The sequence below is a fragment of the Hylaeus anthracinus genome, unplaced genomic scaffold (assembly GCF_026225885.1).
Source record: "Hylaeus anthracinus isolate JK02 unplaced genomic scaffold, UHH_iyHylAnth1.0_haploid 4, whole genome shotgun sequence".
NCBI classification, from domain to species: domain Eukaryota; kingdom Metazoa; phylum Arthropoda; class Insecta; order Hymenoptera; family Colletidae; genus Hylaeus; species Hylaeus anthracinus.
Window position 1 is genome coordinate 14,621,489 of NW_026535289.1, and position 15,380 is coordinate 14,636,868.

At 34.0% G+C, this 15,380-nt stretch overlaps 3 protein-coding genes across 5 annotated transcripts; 1 reads left to right on the plus strand and 2 right to left on the minus strand.

Annotated features, from left to right (window-relative positions):
• Positions 1–13: 13 nt before the first annotated feature.
• Positions 14–4,688, minus strand: LOC128895159 (histone H3.v1-like). 3 transcript variants are annotated; one of them, XM_054157488.1, is made up of 7 exons: positions 3,579–4,688; positions 1,814–2,031; positions 1,471–1,734; positions 1,143–1,400; positions 671–1,057; positions 435–571; positions 14–360 (listed from the first exon to the last, which is right to left on the minus strand). In XM_054157488.1, the coding sequence occupies exons 1-7, from the start codon at positions 3,745–3,747 to the stop codon at positions 123–125; spliced, it is 1,671 nt and encodes a 556-aa protein (XP_054013463.1). In that variant the 5' UTR covers positions 3,748–4,688; the 3' UTR covers positions 14–122. The 3 variants fall into 3 exon arrangements, with proteins under 3 accessions (XP_054013463.1, XP_054013462.1, XP_054013464.1); XM_054157487.1 differs by having other exon boundaries at positions 435–586; positions 3,579–4,682; XM_054157489.1 differs by having other exon boundaries at positions 435–586; positions 2,785–3,718.
• A 733-nt stretch (positions 4,689–5,421) lies between these two features.
• On the plus strand, positions 5,422–7,742 carry LOC128895160 (uncharacterized). The gene is made up of 2 exons (XM_054157491.1): positions 5,422–6,382; positions 6,482–7,742. The coding sequence occupies exons 1-2, from the start codon at positions 5,716–5,718 to the stop codon at positions 7,471–7,473; spliced, it is 1,659 nt and encodes a 552-aa protein (XP_054013466.1). The 5' UTR covers positions 5,422–5,715; the 3' UTR covers positions 7,474–7,742.
• Positions 7,743–9,032: 1,290 nt separating this feature from the next.
• LOC128895156 (serine/threonine-protein phosphatase 6 regulatory subunit 3) lies at positions 9,033–15,158 on the minus strand. Its single transcript, XM_054157484.1, has 18 exons — positions 14,740–15,158; positions 14,257–14,336; positions 14,041–14,192; positions 13,765–13,886; positions 13,441–13,611; positions 13,117–13,295; positions 12,891–13,004; positions 12,668–12,803; positions 12,445–12,597; positions 12,251–12,364; positions 12,115–12,179; positions 11,842–12,043; positions 11,655–11,747; positions 11,427–11,524; positions 11,244–11,325; positions 11,019–11,172; positions 10,515–10,923; positions 9,033–10,422 (listed from the first exon to the last, which is right to left on the minus strand). The coding sequence occupies exons 1-18, from the start codon at positions 14,797–14,799 to the stop codon at positions 10,275–10,277; spliced, it is 2,532 nt and encodes an 843-aa protein (XP_054013459.1). The 5' UTR covers positions 14,800–15,158; the 3' UTR covers positions 9,033–10,274.
• Positions 15,159–15,380: the final 222 nt, after the last annotated feature.

Consider the following 15,380-nt stretch of genomic DNA (forward strand, 5'->3'; position numbering starts at 1 on the left):
TTCCTGTAGATCGTACGATTATAAAAAATGTTTATTTTTAAGAATCTTGATATCTTTACAATTAAAACAACGTTACTTCGATTTCCTAAATTGTCTGGCAAATAACGAGCATCCGTTAGCGTTCATCTCTCGGAACCGCGATACGTTGTGTAGCCGAACGGACTCAACAGCACTGGTATGTGGTAGTGACCAGCAGGGTTCCTTACGTCGAACACGATCTCGATGAAAGGATACATCGTTTCTATTCTTCTCAGCGTAAAATATTTATCGACGTCAAAGTGAATCTTGTAACGTCCCGTCGTGAAATTAACTTTCATGTTATCCACCAAGTCTACGCATCGACCGTTTGGACTCGTGTTGCTGCAAAAACGAAACGAATTGTTTTCATCGGAAGACATTTGTCGATAAGAATTCCGGGTTTAACGGTGGTATACCTTTCATTTAAAAATGTCCATCGTCCGTCCATTAACTTGTATAGGCTCACTTGCAGCCCTCCAACCGGCAAACCTTTACTTGTATCCAGGACATGAGTAGAAATACGAGGCTTTTTACCAGATGGAGATTTAACCGACTTCAAAAGCACATGCTGAAACAACCGTGCTCCTTGAGAACTCATAAACAGTAGCGAGATATCCGAGATACCATATATACTTAGTTATCATCGATATACCTTTTTTGGAGATTGATAGCTGGTACTAGCTACAGCGAGCTGATCCTTGTTCGATTGAACGTCTTTCGCGGTGTCCTCTTGTTGGACAGCTGTAATTACAGGTTTCCTACCAGCCATTACCAACGTAGGGAGTTTACCCTTTAATTTACTCAGAACATATTGGGCACCAGGTTGAAATGTACCACCTGTTAAAGTCAAAGTTTTGCCACCCGACGTTAGAGTAATCGTTTTACTCTGTGCGGGTGCAATGGGAATCGTATTTACGGGTTGAAGCACACCGATCGTATTCGAAGCGGGTGCGACTGAAGTATTTATTTGATAAGCCGTACTTAGAACAGGCAATGGGCAAGCCATCACTAACTCGGCGTCTCCTTGTTTCACGTTTTGCTGAAACGACGTTGTCAAATGTGATTTAAATTGCTCCGTTTGATCAATCGTGATATGCTACATTACAGATCGTATAAAAAGTTACCAATAATTTTGCAGACTTTCTGTCCGCTTTAGTTTCGCCTCGTCGAATCGCTCTTCCATTCTCACGCGATTCCTTCTGCGATTCCTTGTGAGAATCTTCAGCTTCGGGAAGAATGGACATAACTTGGATGTCCGTGTTACATTGAGATTCGGATTCTACTACCATTTCCATCTGCACAGCCCCTTGATTGTCAGATTCTTCTAAATATTCGCTCTGCATGTGGTCCATTGCTTCGGCCAAAGTATCCCCGCAATCTTCCTAATAAATCCAGGGATAAACATTACAACAACCAACCAAGATATACTATAAAATAAAAAACAAATCCTACCAGCCTCTCTATTTTAATCTTTTTCATACTATGTTTAACATCGTCGTCATCCAAAGTCATTTGTAAATGTTTCGTATCTTCGTCTTCCTCTTCCTCTTCTTCCTCCTCCTCCTCTTCTTCTTCTTCTTCGACATCGCCATCGTCGTCTTCAGGCGAGTCTTTGATTTGCGTTTCGTCCAATTCGTCGTCCGTTTCTAATCTTTCGACGACATACTCGACGTCGTCTTCGTTTTCTTCTATTTCCGCTTGTACATGTTCTATAGTCTGGTGAAAACATACTTCGATTCAATTTTCCCAGGTATTTCATTAATAAAATAATATAAAAGATATAATAAATAATAACCTCTATCTCTTCAACCTCTTCTACTTCAGCTTCTCCTTCGGGATGCACTTTCAGAGCAGCTGTCTTTTTCTTCTCCTCTGCCTCGTGTAGCAAAGCAGCACGTTGATGCTTCATCGTGCAAGTGTGTTTCAATAAGGAAAGTCTGTGAGCATGAAGATTCTTTTTGCAATACAAGCAATAAGCACGTGTGGGTTGAAATGGCACATGTGTCAACCATCCTGGAAAAAATATATTGTGTTAGACATAGTTTTGGTAGACGTATAATATATGTTTATGTGCAATAATTGGTATTTTTTTATTTTTCTTGTTTCACTCTATGAAATATGGGGATCTCTTTCAATTTCAGATAGTATTGTTTTTTGTCTTCTGCATAACATTTTTGATTAATTAGATTCATTTTGCATGCTTCTATAATATTAGAATAGTATATTTACTGTTATTTAAAAATTGTGCAATTTTAATATAGGATCTATCTCCTTTCATTATCACAGAAATTAATGGCATAACAAATATTTTACATTGTATGGGTTTAGCAATCCCGAGGTACCCCAGCTATAGAAAGATCAGTGGGCCCCAATGGGAGAGTTATAAAAAAAGGGTATCCAAGTAAATACAAATGCAAACAAGCTTAAAGCAAGAATTAAATGAACATAAAGAATGAACTAAATCCAAGACTGCTATATATATAAATTAGGTGTTATAGTCAAGCTAAAATTTACTTATTTACTTTACGTTGCCTTAAAGGAATCTTACATTATAACATCCTATAAACATTTGCTAAGAATTTTTTACAACTTCTGAAATCTTTCGATTTTAACAACTTAAATCGCTTTACACCATATATACTTAGTTATCATAACTAGTTACAACTTTATCGCTTTTAACAATGTAAATCGCTCATACATTATTTAATTTTTGTGAAATGTGTACATTTTACTTAATCGCGTACAAATATGCAAAAAGCATTCTACCTTATGCAAACTATATCGCGTCCATTCGAACAATAAACGTGAATGAACGTACTTCTGATCGTATATTTTCATTCGGCTGTGAATAAATATTTCATTCGCAATTTCGCGCGCGCTATTCTCTCCTCTCTCGAGGAATTCGGGCCCAACGCGGCATATCACCAAACGCATTTCAACCATATGGTGATATCTACGCGAAAGACAGTCGAATTACCCAGCGGTAGATTTACTGGTAACTTATTAACGCTAGTAATATGGCTAGGCATGTAACAACAGCGTACGGTACTTCAGTAGTGTCGTATCGTGTGTTGAACGTGGTAGATCGCTGCTCCGTAATTTTTTTTTTCTACGGGAAAAATCATTGACGTTTGTTCGTACGTAAACAATACGGTCAGGAGGAATCGTTGAAAAGGTTCTCGTATACGAGTTTCGTGCGAACAGAGGGGCAAGGATACGTGGCAACGCGCATTCGTGAAAAGGGATGGAACGGAAAAAGTACCGTGCTCGACGAAAAATGTTCGAAAGAGTAGAGGATTGTTATTGATCATCGGATATGTAACGAGATGGAAAAGGGTCATCGTCGCGGCGTTCTCTCTAAAAATAATTAACTCGTGAGGATCGGAAGCATCGTTAAGGCCATGACGACTCGCAGCTAGACAATTGTAGTATATGTATATAGGCATATCCAGCGTGGCACGATACTCGGAACAATGCGTTACCAACGTCGACGGGACGAGGTACATCTCGTGACTCGTGATTATTTTTGGAGCAGCGATCGAACGGTAACGGAATGATACCTTTGAAGTCGGACATCTGTTCCCATTCTTTCCGATATCGCTGCGTGTAGACGCGCGTCTTAGCATGGCTGATTTTCCCTGTCGGAGTAAGACGCTGGCCCGTCGGCGTTAGAAAATTCAATACCGTATCGCTGCTCGTAACCATCGTCGAATGCCTCTTCTTCTCCATTACTTCGTAACGTGGGGCTGATTCGAAATCGCCCGGATCTCAAAATACCCAAAATCGTAACACGAAATCACTAAATAGTTTTTTCCACGATGAAATAGGGAGGGGGCACGGCGGCGAGAAACGAGACCCTCGCCTGGCCTAGTACCGAAGTTAACTCCCTAGCAATGGCGGACAACTGCAACGCTGCAACTGATGCGTACCTCCCCCCTAACCTTCCCCACTATTTTAACTAACCGAACGACAATGACGTACCAACGTTTACGGCGCCCTGCTTTTACATACGCGAATACGCAGCTATCGAACCATAAGTTTAAACAAATTCTCCACGTTCCTCGTGGAATATTACCACCATTTAATACATACGCGTGAGATTCAAACAATTTGTTAAGATTGCAATCTTAACATTACCGGTCCGTTCGTCGAGAAAATTCGCGTAATTTAAAATCTATTTCGGACTCTTATTTCGGTTCATTGGCCAGTATAAATTAATTTAGTATTCAATTTCTGAGGAACTCGATTGAAAATCATTTTATTTCCTTCTAATACAATTGCGTAAGATTCGCAATCTATGTATCACTTGTTTGACGACTGTATACGATACTGTTCTTGGATAGGATATACGTAATAATTAGTCGAATCGATATGCGTGCGCATACTAACGGATGTTCCGTATTAAGCGGGAAAGATATTAATTGTTTGTGTTCAGAAAAAGTATCTACCGTTTTATCTTTAAAGTGGAACAGAAAATATTTCTTATATATTTGCTACGTACCCTGTATGTTTTCGAATTAAAATATTTCAGATACAAATGATAAACGATTTTCCGTTGTACCCGCTGTGTAAAATTTTGAGCGCCACCTAAACGACCTTGAATTAGCGAATCAATAGTAGCGCGCTCTTTGCGAAAGAATCGCGAATTAAGTATATCTAAATTAGGGGAAACCTTCGAAATAATATCAATTACGAAACTTCTGAAAACTTGTAGAAAAATAAACGTGAATTTGCAGTTGCCTTCTGACTCCATTATTATATCTATACATAAAAAGTTTACTTCTTCAACGGAATTACAATTTAATACACCGTAATATACTTAATTCCTATTCAAAGTTAATTCGTTACAGCATATTTATGGGTCGCATTAATTTCACATACTTATAATTATGCTTTCGTATCCTATAAATCCTAATTTCTTGTTCATTCAAAAGACAAACTATTGTTTCTAGATTTTTGTTAGGGAAGAATATTTCACTGTTTATAGTCGTATTCATTGGATGTATCCGGAAAGGTTACCGCTCATTAAGCTGCTCAGTGAGCGAATTTCAGAACCAGTGGCGCCATCGGTGGGAAAACGCCCAATTTTGTAGCGGAAATAGTTTCCACCGTTACTACTAGATGGCGCCACCAATTTCTTTAATGGTTTTTTTTCTTTTATTTTTCAAAAATACATAATTAACACATTTCTTGGCTTTATGCCTCTGTAATACATTAGTTTAGATATCAAATGTATTCTTTGTATGAATTGTTATTTCATTCAGCAATAATTATCGACCATTTTGTTAGTGGCACCATCTAGCGACAACAAGGGGAACTATTTTCTCTACAAACTTGGGAGTTTTCCCACCGATGGCGCCACTAGTATCCCGCTCACTGAGCGGCATTCTGTTTAGAAGCTCTCCCAGAGAACTGAGAAGTCAACACAGAATAATATTATTGTAAAAAATATGTAAAACTGTAACAATATTATATCATATACGGCAGTGATGTAAATGTTCTGTATGAATATCTTGCACGATTTTCTTTTAATTAAGTACCTATTAGTATTATTTAATTATAATTAATCTAGCAAAAATATGATGATTATAGCTAAAATATTATAGCTATTTGTATAACAGATATTCTACAATATTATACAATAGATAATATCCATTCTCTCTTATCATGTTCAACAAGTTGTTTTGTTTTTAAACAATGGAACAGATCAGATATAGGGTAGAAGCTTATATTGTGCCTGTGAGCAACAATTACCGTACCACTTCTGTCACAAGTGAATCAGAGGATGCAAAAACAAACTTGAATATAATTAATAATTCATCTATTAATATTAATGAAACTGAATCGAAGTGTACCGAAAATTATAAAAATGATTTGCTTTCCATGGAAGAAGAGAGCATGCAAAATGTGAAAAATTGTCTACCACTTGAGAAGTTTGTTACAACAAACTATATAGATGTGAATAAAACTAACAAAAGCAATTCTGATACATTTTGTTCTCTTAAGAGTTCCAAGTACAAGAAATTATACGATGTACAGGATGCATGTTTTCCTTCATCTATGATCAACAATGTTCACACCAATCAATTAACAAAGTTGACACCAATTGATGAGAAAACCGAAGAGTTTGAAGAAAAAGTTACGGATCTCTGTTACCATGGCTGTAAGAATGGATGTTCGGCATCTGTGCCAACACCACAAGAAGTTAGCGAAGAAGTATTTAAAGGAAACTGGTTAGAAAAGTTGAAAGATATAAACGAAAGGGAAGCTTCATTGAGAAATAAGGAAGTGATGTTACAAAATCGAGAGAGAGCATTGTTAAGAAAGGAAAGGGAAATAAAAATCTTGGAGCATCGATTAAAAGGTAAATTGAAGCATGCAGATTTTTATCTTAAAGAAAACAAATGCCTGCAAGATTTATTGAAGATACACAATTCACAGAAAAATACTTTACAATCCTTAGTTAATGTTGAACCAACAACAAAGCCTGCAGAATTCCAAACAAATGGTAATCCCATAGAGAAATCTGATAATATAGATATCAACAAATTTAGTTCATACACAAAAAATGTTTGTATGCAAAATACATATACTACTCAAATTGAACAATTATATAAGGACATAAATAACATAGAGATAACAAATATAGATCTGCAACAAGAAAAATCAAGCATTGGGAGTTCTTGTTCATCTGATAACAGTACATCAGAAGGAAAACAACTAAAGCAAGAATCGAATTTAAAATGTTCTATAATTTCAAAACCAACTTGTTGCAAAGTTGTTTCTAACAACAGTAACACAGCAACGAAATTTTGTAAATCATATTACGATGATTTGGATAGCACGTTGTCCGCTGATATAGGAGATTCGTCTTTCGTTCAAACCTCGCAAAAATTTAATCCTAACGTATATAAACGACCGTATGCGTTCAGAAGATCGGCGAGTGAACGTCGCGGAAAGTATGCAAGCAAAGGAAGCAGTATTAATCTCGAGGTTCAAAATGTTGATGCTCCTAAAGAAAAAATTGAAATGCCTATCGGAATTGAACAGGATAAAGTATTAGAAAGAGTTGCTAAAAATATTGTTGCTTCACAAGATAAAGGTACAAAATTTCAACACTATGGCCTCATAGATCTCAACGTTGATACTACAAATAAGGCATACAAGGTGGAAGATGAAAAGAAGTATTCGTATCTTAATTTAGAAACAAGTAATAAGCTATGTTTGCATCAGAAAGCAACTAAAGGCTCAAAAGATAGACCAATATCTTGGAACGAGGAATCGAACCACTGGTTGCAGAAAAAACGAAAAGCTTATAACATGACAATGAAAAAAGTATCGCCCGAAGATATTGAGGATAAAGAAAACCTTAGGTGTGGCATCAAACCTAACAAGTCTGAAAAAGTGATAAAGAAAATAGATATTAGAAATAAAATACTCACTATATTTCGTTGATTTAACAATAATACTATGCGGAATAGAAAAATAAAATCAATGAAATATTATAATTACATGTAATAGTTACACATGAGAAATATATTTGTATTGAAATTACTACAATGTATTTGTACAAATAAAATTGTATTTTCTTATTACCTTAAGAATAAATTCATAATTTAAGTAATTAAATGGAAACGGTTTATTTCTTAATGTAAATTACATGTGTATAATCAACATACTAACAAATTTTTGTATACAGGTGCACTAATATATTAAACTTAAATTACGGCCAAGATGGAGCCTCTCCAGGTTTCAATTCTCTCCCGAACAGAGCAGATTTATCCCGATAATGGGACCACCTTTCCCCCTCCATACGATTGTAAGAAAATCCAAGTGTGCCAGCTACTGCTATACCTGCTATATATTGAGCATACGCTTTTATAAGTAATCGTCTTGTTGCTGCTGACATTGTAATTGTACTATAATTTTGCTTCTTTGGCGAATTCTTTCTTCCACTTTTGAGTATGATTCCAATCCGCATAAATGGCAGCTGTGACAAGCGTAGGTAAGGTAACCACTACCCAGTATTTTCTGACCAGACTTGAAACTTTTGATTTACCCATCAAACTGAAAGAACAAAGTCATTGGAATTTTCATTTCAACATTTGTTTGTGCAATTTATGGTCTTTAATGTTATATAGATTTTTATATAATACATTATTTCACATAATAAGCACAACTCAATGGAAATAGAGAAATAGAGGAAAATAATAAAAGCAATTAAATGTAAGAGATATTGTCGAGACTTCGATGGATTTGATTTACTTCCAAAAATTAAATCACGAAAATGGAGTGGTTATGAAAGCTAAACGTCCGGAATCTGTATAAATTTCGAGGAACAGATGGCAATTCTAAATAAAAAGAAAACGCATTAAATTATAATCATTGTTGAACACTATGCAATAAGAGTGAACAGGTTTGCTGTGACAAACCTTTAATTTAAAGCATGCAAGTCTGCTTCTCGAGGATGCGTAACAATAGTCCATCGACTGCACGCCACATTATGACGTAATAGTGAGTATAGTGAAGATGAAAGAGTACGATCTACAACTCCAGTCAAGTTTGTACACAACAAAAATATAATAAAAATACAATTTGAGTAACTAAAATAATTCATCAAAAAACAATTGCTTTTACGTTAAAAACCGATAATCGACACGATTTCATTTGGATTTACGCGTTTGATATGTTGCTCTCCGAGAAAATAATAAAAAAACCTCGATAATATTTTGAGTATTTTATTATAAGTGTACAGTTATCTTTATAGTTGACTAAAATGTGTACTATAATAGTATCTTGTCTACGTTCAAATATTATACTTAAACAAAACAAATATTTCGTGAAGTACGAAAGTCGAAAATTAATTTCGAAAATATGACACATTTCGTTTTTTTTTTTATTATGATTATAAAATTCATTTCACTAACAATGAAATAACTAATTCGAAAAGAAGTATACAGGTAACTACGTAGTAGTTGGTCGATTTTTATGTTGAAAAAGATTGAAAGATAAAATAAAATTAAGTATTGTGTTTATTCATTTCTGATTGTAAAGCGACACCATGTCTTACACATTAAAATGATATTTAATTAAATAATAATAATAATATTGTTCTTTGAATTTTGAACACTGCTTGTATTTATTTATTATGTACAATATTTCGTGTACGTGGTACTATAAACACATTACTATAGCAAGAACTCTTAAGGCAAACAAAATTTCTCGAATAACTAGGAAATTTAATTCACAAAATTCCCCTTTAAAAAACTATACACATATTAACCAAAGCATACACCACATTAAGTTCAGGACCCTGCAATTTAATACTATATCTTTTTGGAAGATCATTTTGAAAGACTATTAACGTTATTTATTCTTATAGAATTTTCTTACTGGAATGCAAATAAAGTTATTCATTGAAATACTTCGATTACATTACGTGTGTATACATTGGCTGAATATTATCATCAACGTAATAAAAATACATAATTTTTCTTTCTTGTTTGTATCGCATCGTTGTACGAGCATACATTTAATGAAACAATAGGCACTGCATATAAGTACCTTTGCCTTATCGAACGAAGAAGCAAAAGCACCAGTTCTTTATGAAATATCATTAATGGTGATTTTTCTTTAAGGAGCCTCGTATCGATATCGTTAAAAACATTACAATATATATATGTATAACGGTATTATATACATATATATATAACGGTATGTAGTACTTGTGTGAAACCAAATATAGAGCGATCAAGCGAGAGTTCGATCAATCTCGGCTACTATTGGCTCCTGCTTTATACAAACTGTACTTTTGTCTAGTTCATCATGCAAAACGCCAAACACTCGACAGAAAAAAAAAATATGTATGACTGTCAAATTTTTATGTCGATTAACGTACAAATAACAATTTGAATAAACCATCGATAACAATTATCATCGAGAATGTTTGGAAAATTGTATTTCACAAAGATGTAATACCTACAATCGAAACGTTGGCAGCCTGAGAACTTATGCAAATATATCAATTAATACACTAAACATAGTTGAGCGTCAATTAGTTTTTTTCTCTTACGTTTTCATTCCGTATTTATAACCTACCGTAAAGTGTAGTTGCTCAGGCGCCAACGCAATGAAGCACAATTAATGTGATCTAATGAAAATATAAGGACGTAATATATACTCTGATCATTCGTACAAATTTATACTGATATGATTTCCTTTGTTCTATTGCAATGCCGTACTTAAGAAATAGCGTTTCATTTGGCATCTGTTGGTGGTAATACAGCTTCCGATGATGCGTTGTCTAAACTACAAGAGATTTTGTATTCGTTCGAGGACTTTTCATTTTGTACCGTAGTAGTTTCAAGCTCCACGTTCATTATGTTATCTCCGCACGTAGTTTCGCTAAAACATGTAACACACGTTACATTACATTACAGTTTCAATTGCAAGATAGTATAATATGTATATAAATGTTGTTATGTAGATTTAGTTACCTGGTATCTGAAATTTCACTTGGATTTGCATTTTTATCAGGGGTACAAACAGGAAACGAACTATCTTCGATGATTTTATGATTCACATTCGTTTCTGTGTCTAAAGGAGTACTGTCAACAGACTCTTCGACTTTTACATCACCTGCTCCGATAGTGGCTTCCGCCGTTACTTTATTTTCTACTACATCTTCCGTTTTGTTTAGATCCGCCGATGTATCTGGTGTCTCTTTTTTAATATCATCACACAATTTGTTATCTATTATCACATTCTCTACACTGAGAGTGTTTTCAAAATTATCAAAATTTGCCCAACCAGTAGGTTCAACTGTTTCTGAAGGTGCACTGTCCCATGGATTCACTTCGGGAAGCGTATTATTACCAGTCGATAGTGGTTCAGTTGTATTCCATCCTAATGCAATAAATGTTAACATAGCGTTATTACAAAACCGGTAACTATTAATCTGTTTCATGCAAGAACGAAGAAACATTTTCAAATTATAAAACCTTCGTCATCCTCGTCGAATGAATTGGAATCGTTATGTTGTTGTTTCGTGGGCCAGTCTTCTTTATCTACCACAGTCTGATAAGTAAGTTCGTCACCCCATTCTCCTACTGCGCTACAGTCTTCCAAGCCAACGTTTTGTTTCTCCTGACAAATCTGTAATTACTCATATTTTTACGTATCTCAAATATTTCAAGTATTAAATTTTTACCGAAACTATTATGTACCTTTTTGAACATATCTTCTCTCTCTTCGTGATTTTCTTCGCTGAGTGTGAAGGCCAATGTTGTTAATTGGTCAACCGAATTACTATAATAGTATTTTTGTAAAAAGGTGGTGCTACGTTATAGTCTTTAACTCTGCTAATTTTTATCTCGATATTTTACAATAATAAATACTAAGTTACTTACTGAAGATCACCTTCGCTTTTATTGAATTCGTCGTCGTCGAATCCAAAATTTCCAACAAATTGCGGTCCCATGTGTTGTTTCAGGTAATTAGCGTAATACTAGTCATGTTACGCAATATTATGTAAAATAATAACTTATTATAATTAATCGATAAAATTCGTTCATTTGTAACACCTTATTACATGTTTTTATACAAAGTTTTTCATAAATACGTAATATAGTACTAACTTGCTCGCTTCGATTAAATTCTTCTTCGGGATTAGAACTATAATCGTCTGGATTTTCACTGGAATTATTTTTGAATGGTTGAGCCTCTCCGCTCTAAAAATTCATATTATGAGTGTAATTTACCCGATATTATAAAGTTGTGATTTTAAGTAAATCAAAATTGATTATTGTAGAAATTTAAACGCACCAACACAACTTGATTAGTTTTATTAATTATTACCAATGATACATTCACAAATTTGTTCCATTCGTAGAGGCACTTAGGGGGTAAGTTAGCCTTTAAAAAGTTATCTAAATCTTCGCTCTTTTTACATTGGTTAACAATGTTATTTGCAATATTTATCAAATGACCCATGTATCCCTGTCTGGTTTCTCCATAGATTGAATGCCTAAAATGTAAAAGTGCCATCAAATAAATAGTGTCATACAATTTAACAATTACGATTCAGACTTAACATACCGTTCAGCATCATATTCGGCATACGCTTTTAAAATTCGATCTATTAATTTGCACTCGATAAATATCTGAAAATAAATTTAATTACATTAAATGAATAAATGCGGACTTCTGCTTTTGTTGAACGAAGGATACTTACATTATTATAAATAATGTCATTTGTATACTTAAAATCACAATTAACAGCTAAAGCCAGGCACAATTGTACTTGAGTATGTAGGAAATTGTTCCACACATATGTAAAAAATAAATCCTTAAGAAACATGAAAGAAAGCACATCTCTTTAGGTAATATATTTCTTTAATATGTTCGAGTATTATATATCTTATTTACCAGTAGTGTTTGGAATGTTCCTAATTCTACTAAGGTCTCATAAATTTTTACATTTTCCACTGTCATCAGTGCTGTGAATAACTTTGCTACATGTATACGTGTATTGCCTAATGGACATTCTAACACTCCAACAGTTTGTTTAATGGGGGGTTTCTGCAATATGAAATATTATATGTAGAACAATGTTTTTTTTTTTTTAATACAATTTATTTGCGATACTTACGTAAGGTGGATCTAATAGGAGTTTGTGAAGTCGTTCTAAATAAGGCAGGGTTGCATTTGAAATTTTCATACGCTGTTCATTATCTGTGACTTCCTCGCCGATACCATTGCCGTGAATATCTCCTTCGTTTAACGCGCTAAAGACACAAATATTGTTTTACTAATATATCGTTCTTTTTTTTTGTAAGATATCAAAAGATTTTTTAAATAGTTTATATTCTTACTTGTTAGCTTTTTTGCCTAAAAGTGTGAGAAGTACTTGAATTCCTCCAACAATACTACTTTCTAATTTTTCTCCATTTAAGATAGTTTCTAACAACAGACTCACTGTTTCTTCTCTGTGAAAGAAATACGAACTTTAAAATAGAAAATTATAAATTTCTTAAATATCTTGCAAGTAACAATTGTATAATTTATCATTTGGATTGCATTGTTCTTTCTTGTACTTACGATTCAAGGGTATTTAAAATAGGATCTGAATCAGTTTGTTTTGCAGATGTACGTTGATTTTCTCGTGTCTCAATAATCATATCACAAAGTAACTGTGCAGCATTTGCATGTTTACTTGATTCAGAGCTAGGGGATAATAACTGTACCAACCTTTGCACTAACTGTTGACTATTTAACCACTGTTAAAAAAAATATGTACATCAAATTTCAAACTAAACAATATAACCAACTGTATTAGTTGTGTGAATAAATTTGGGCTCATTAAATTATCGCAAATTCTGCTCTATTATAGGTTGAAAGGACTTTAAAACTACAACTTCTTACGTTTAATATATTTTGTCGCGTATCACTGCCTTCAACCCGAGTAACAAGTTTCAGTATTAAATCCATAATCGCAGAGGTTTCCAAGTGTCGCAAAAGCAAATCAACACACGTAAAACGACTTTTCAAAAATTCTAAAACCTGCAAACAAGTGAACTGATACGAATACCAGTTCTATCAAAAAAATGAAAATGTAGGATTTACAGACCAGTTATAATAATGTAATTATGCTCTATTACAAATATAAATTACTGTTTAATGCTACAGTTTTTGTTATAAATACTAGTATTAAATTCTGATAAACTTATAAGATTCGCTTATAATCACCTGATCAGTTTTACGAGTAACAAGTACACCGATAGTCTTACTAAAAAATGATGCCAACAGAGGATTTAATGGTTGGTCCGTTTCGATAAAGGAATAAAGTTTAGCCAAAAGTGTCTCATCTCCTAAAATATAACTAATTTTAATTTTTTTTTTTATAGATCTTAAATTACAGCTATTAAAAAGCTCCATGTACACATCTAAAAGCTTTTGTAACCCATTAACATTAACATTAAATAATAATTTTACTAAGATGTATATATTAGATGATCTGTATACCTGCTAATTTCTCGTTTAAAGTTGGTACATCACATGTTAATAGTTCGCAAGCTATATTCGGATATTTGTAACGCCAACGTTCCACTATGTCTGTTGATGGTTCTTTAGTTGTAAGTAGTATCAACTCTTCCATTACATCAGATCTTGTTAGACTACATGCAAATATCATATTAGAACTACTTAGTGTTTGTAAGAATACATTTTAATCTTACTTACTAATCGATAAGTTTCTTGTTTAGGCTTCTACATTCTTGCAAAATATCTCCTTCGTCCATCAACTCGTGCAACGTAATATCCTAAAATTATAAACAGAATATTTATCAAACTGAACAAAATATAGGTTATTCAAAAACTTTTTGCATCAAACTTTGTAACATTTTAAAAATACAAAGAATCTCTTTAAATAATAACTAATACTACATCTTCTTTAAATATTTCTCCGAGCTGAGCAGTTTTCTCAAAATGTCTTGGTTAATGAACGAAACTGAAGTTATGCAAAACCAAGGAATGAGAGCTGTCCAAAAAAAAAAAAGAAGAAAAATATATCATTCTAATCTCGTTGAAACGACGTTACGACGAAATAGGTAGGTCGAACGACGAAGAATATTTCGAGTTGGATTCGTTGGTGATTCGCGAAATTCGTAAACGATAGAAGAAACAGAATAACATTTCCATTCGTCGAGGTACGATTTTCCTTACCTCCTTGTTGAGGAGTGCCTCGATATGAGGCGATGACACGTAATTATTTGCCCAAAACATGTTGCGATCGCGTATCACGCCTTTGCTCGACTACGATACGTTTAATCGGACGCAAAAATAATCACAACATTGAAGTGGTGGCCACTAAAAAAATAACGTAACGCTTCGCGAGAGGGAGAGCCAGGGAGAGCCAACTAACATTGCATGGGCGCGTATTAGAACGATGATGATGCCGTGAAATAATTGCAGCGACGATCGTCGTTACTGCGAAAGTTAAAGGTCACCGAACGAAACCTATATTTTCTTTCTCTGGCGTGGATCTGCTTTGAAAATGTCACTTTTTCTCTGAAATGCAAAAACCCTTGAGAATTGTTTTAACTTTGACGTTTGCTGCGGAAGCAATATGCAATATTCCGCGATCGACTTTCGACCCAAACGCGCCTCATTTCACAATGTTCAAGATTGATAAATTTAAGCATCGTTTACATGAAGGACGAATAAACGCTATGTTTTTTTAAATGTTTTTATAATGTCGCAAATAAAAATTCGAAGAATATAAATTGCATGTTGGAAATAAGATAGGTCTACAGTTTTAATAAAAATTCAAATTTATTAAACTTATTAAAATAATTTTATCGAGC

Coding starts and splice junctions, on each gene's coding strand:
- LOC128895159 (XM_054157487.1), bottom strand. CDS start 3,747: ATGGAGAAGAAGAGGCATTCGACGATGGTTACGAGCAGCGATACGGTA. Junction 1,401..1,470: donor AGATTAAAATAGAGAGGCTG/GTAGGATTTGTT, acceptor TGGATTTATTAG/GAAGATTGCGGGGATACTTT. Junction 1,058..1,142: donor GAAAGTCTGCAAAATTATTG/GTAACTTTTTAT, acceptor ACGTCGTTTCAG/CAAAACGTGAAACAAGGAGA.
- LOC128895160 (XM_054157491.1), top strand. CDS start 5,716: ATGGAACAGATCAGATATAGGGTAGAAGCTTATATTGTGCCTGTGAGC. Junction 6,383..6,481: donor CTTGGAGCATCGATTAAAAG/GTAAATTGAAGC, acceptor TACAATCCTTAG/TTAATGTTGAACCAACAACA.
- LOC128895156 (XM_054157484.1), bottom strand. CDS start 14,799: ATGTTTTGGGCAAATAATTACGTGTCATCGCCTCATATCGAGGCACTC. Junction 11,525..11,654: donor AATTTAATCGAAGCGAGCAA/GTTAGTACTATA, acceptor TAACATGACTAG/TATTACGCTAATTACCTGAA. Junction 11,173..11,243: donor GAGAAGATATGTTCAAAAAG/GTACATAATAGT, acceptor GAGTAATTACAG/ATTTGTCAGGAGAAACAAAA.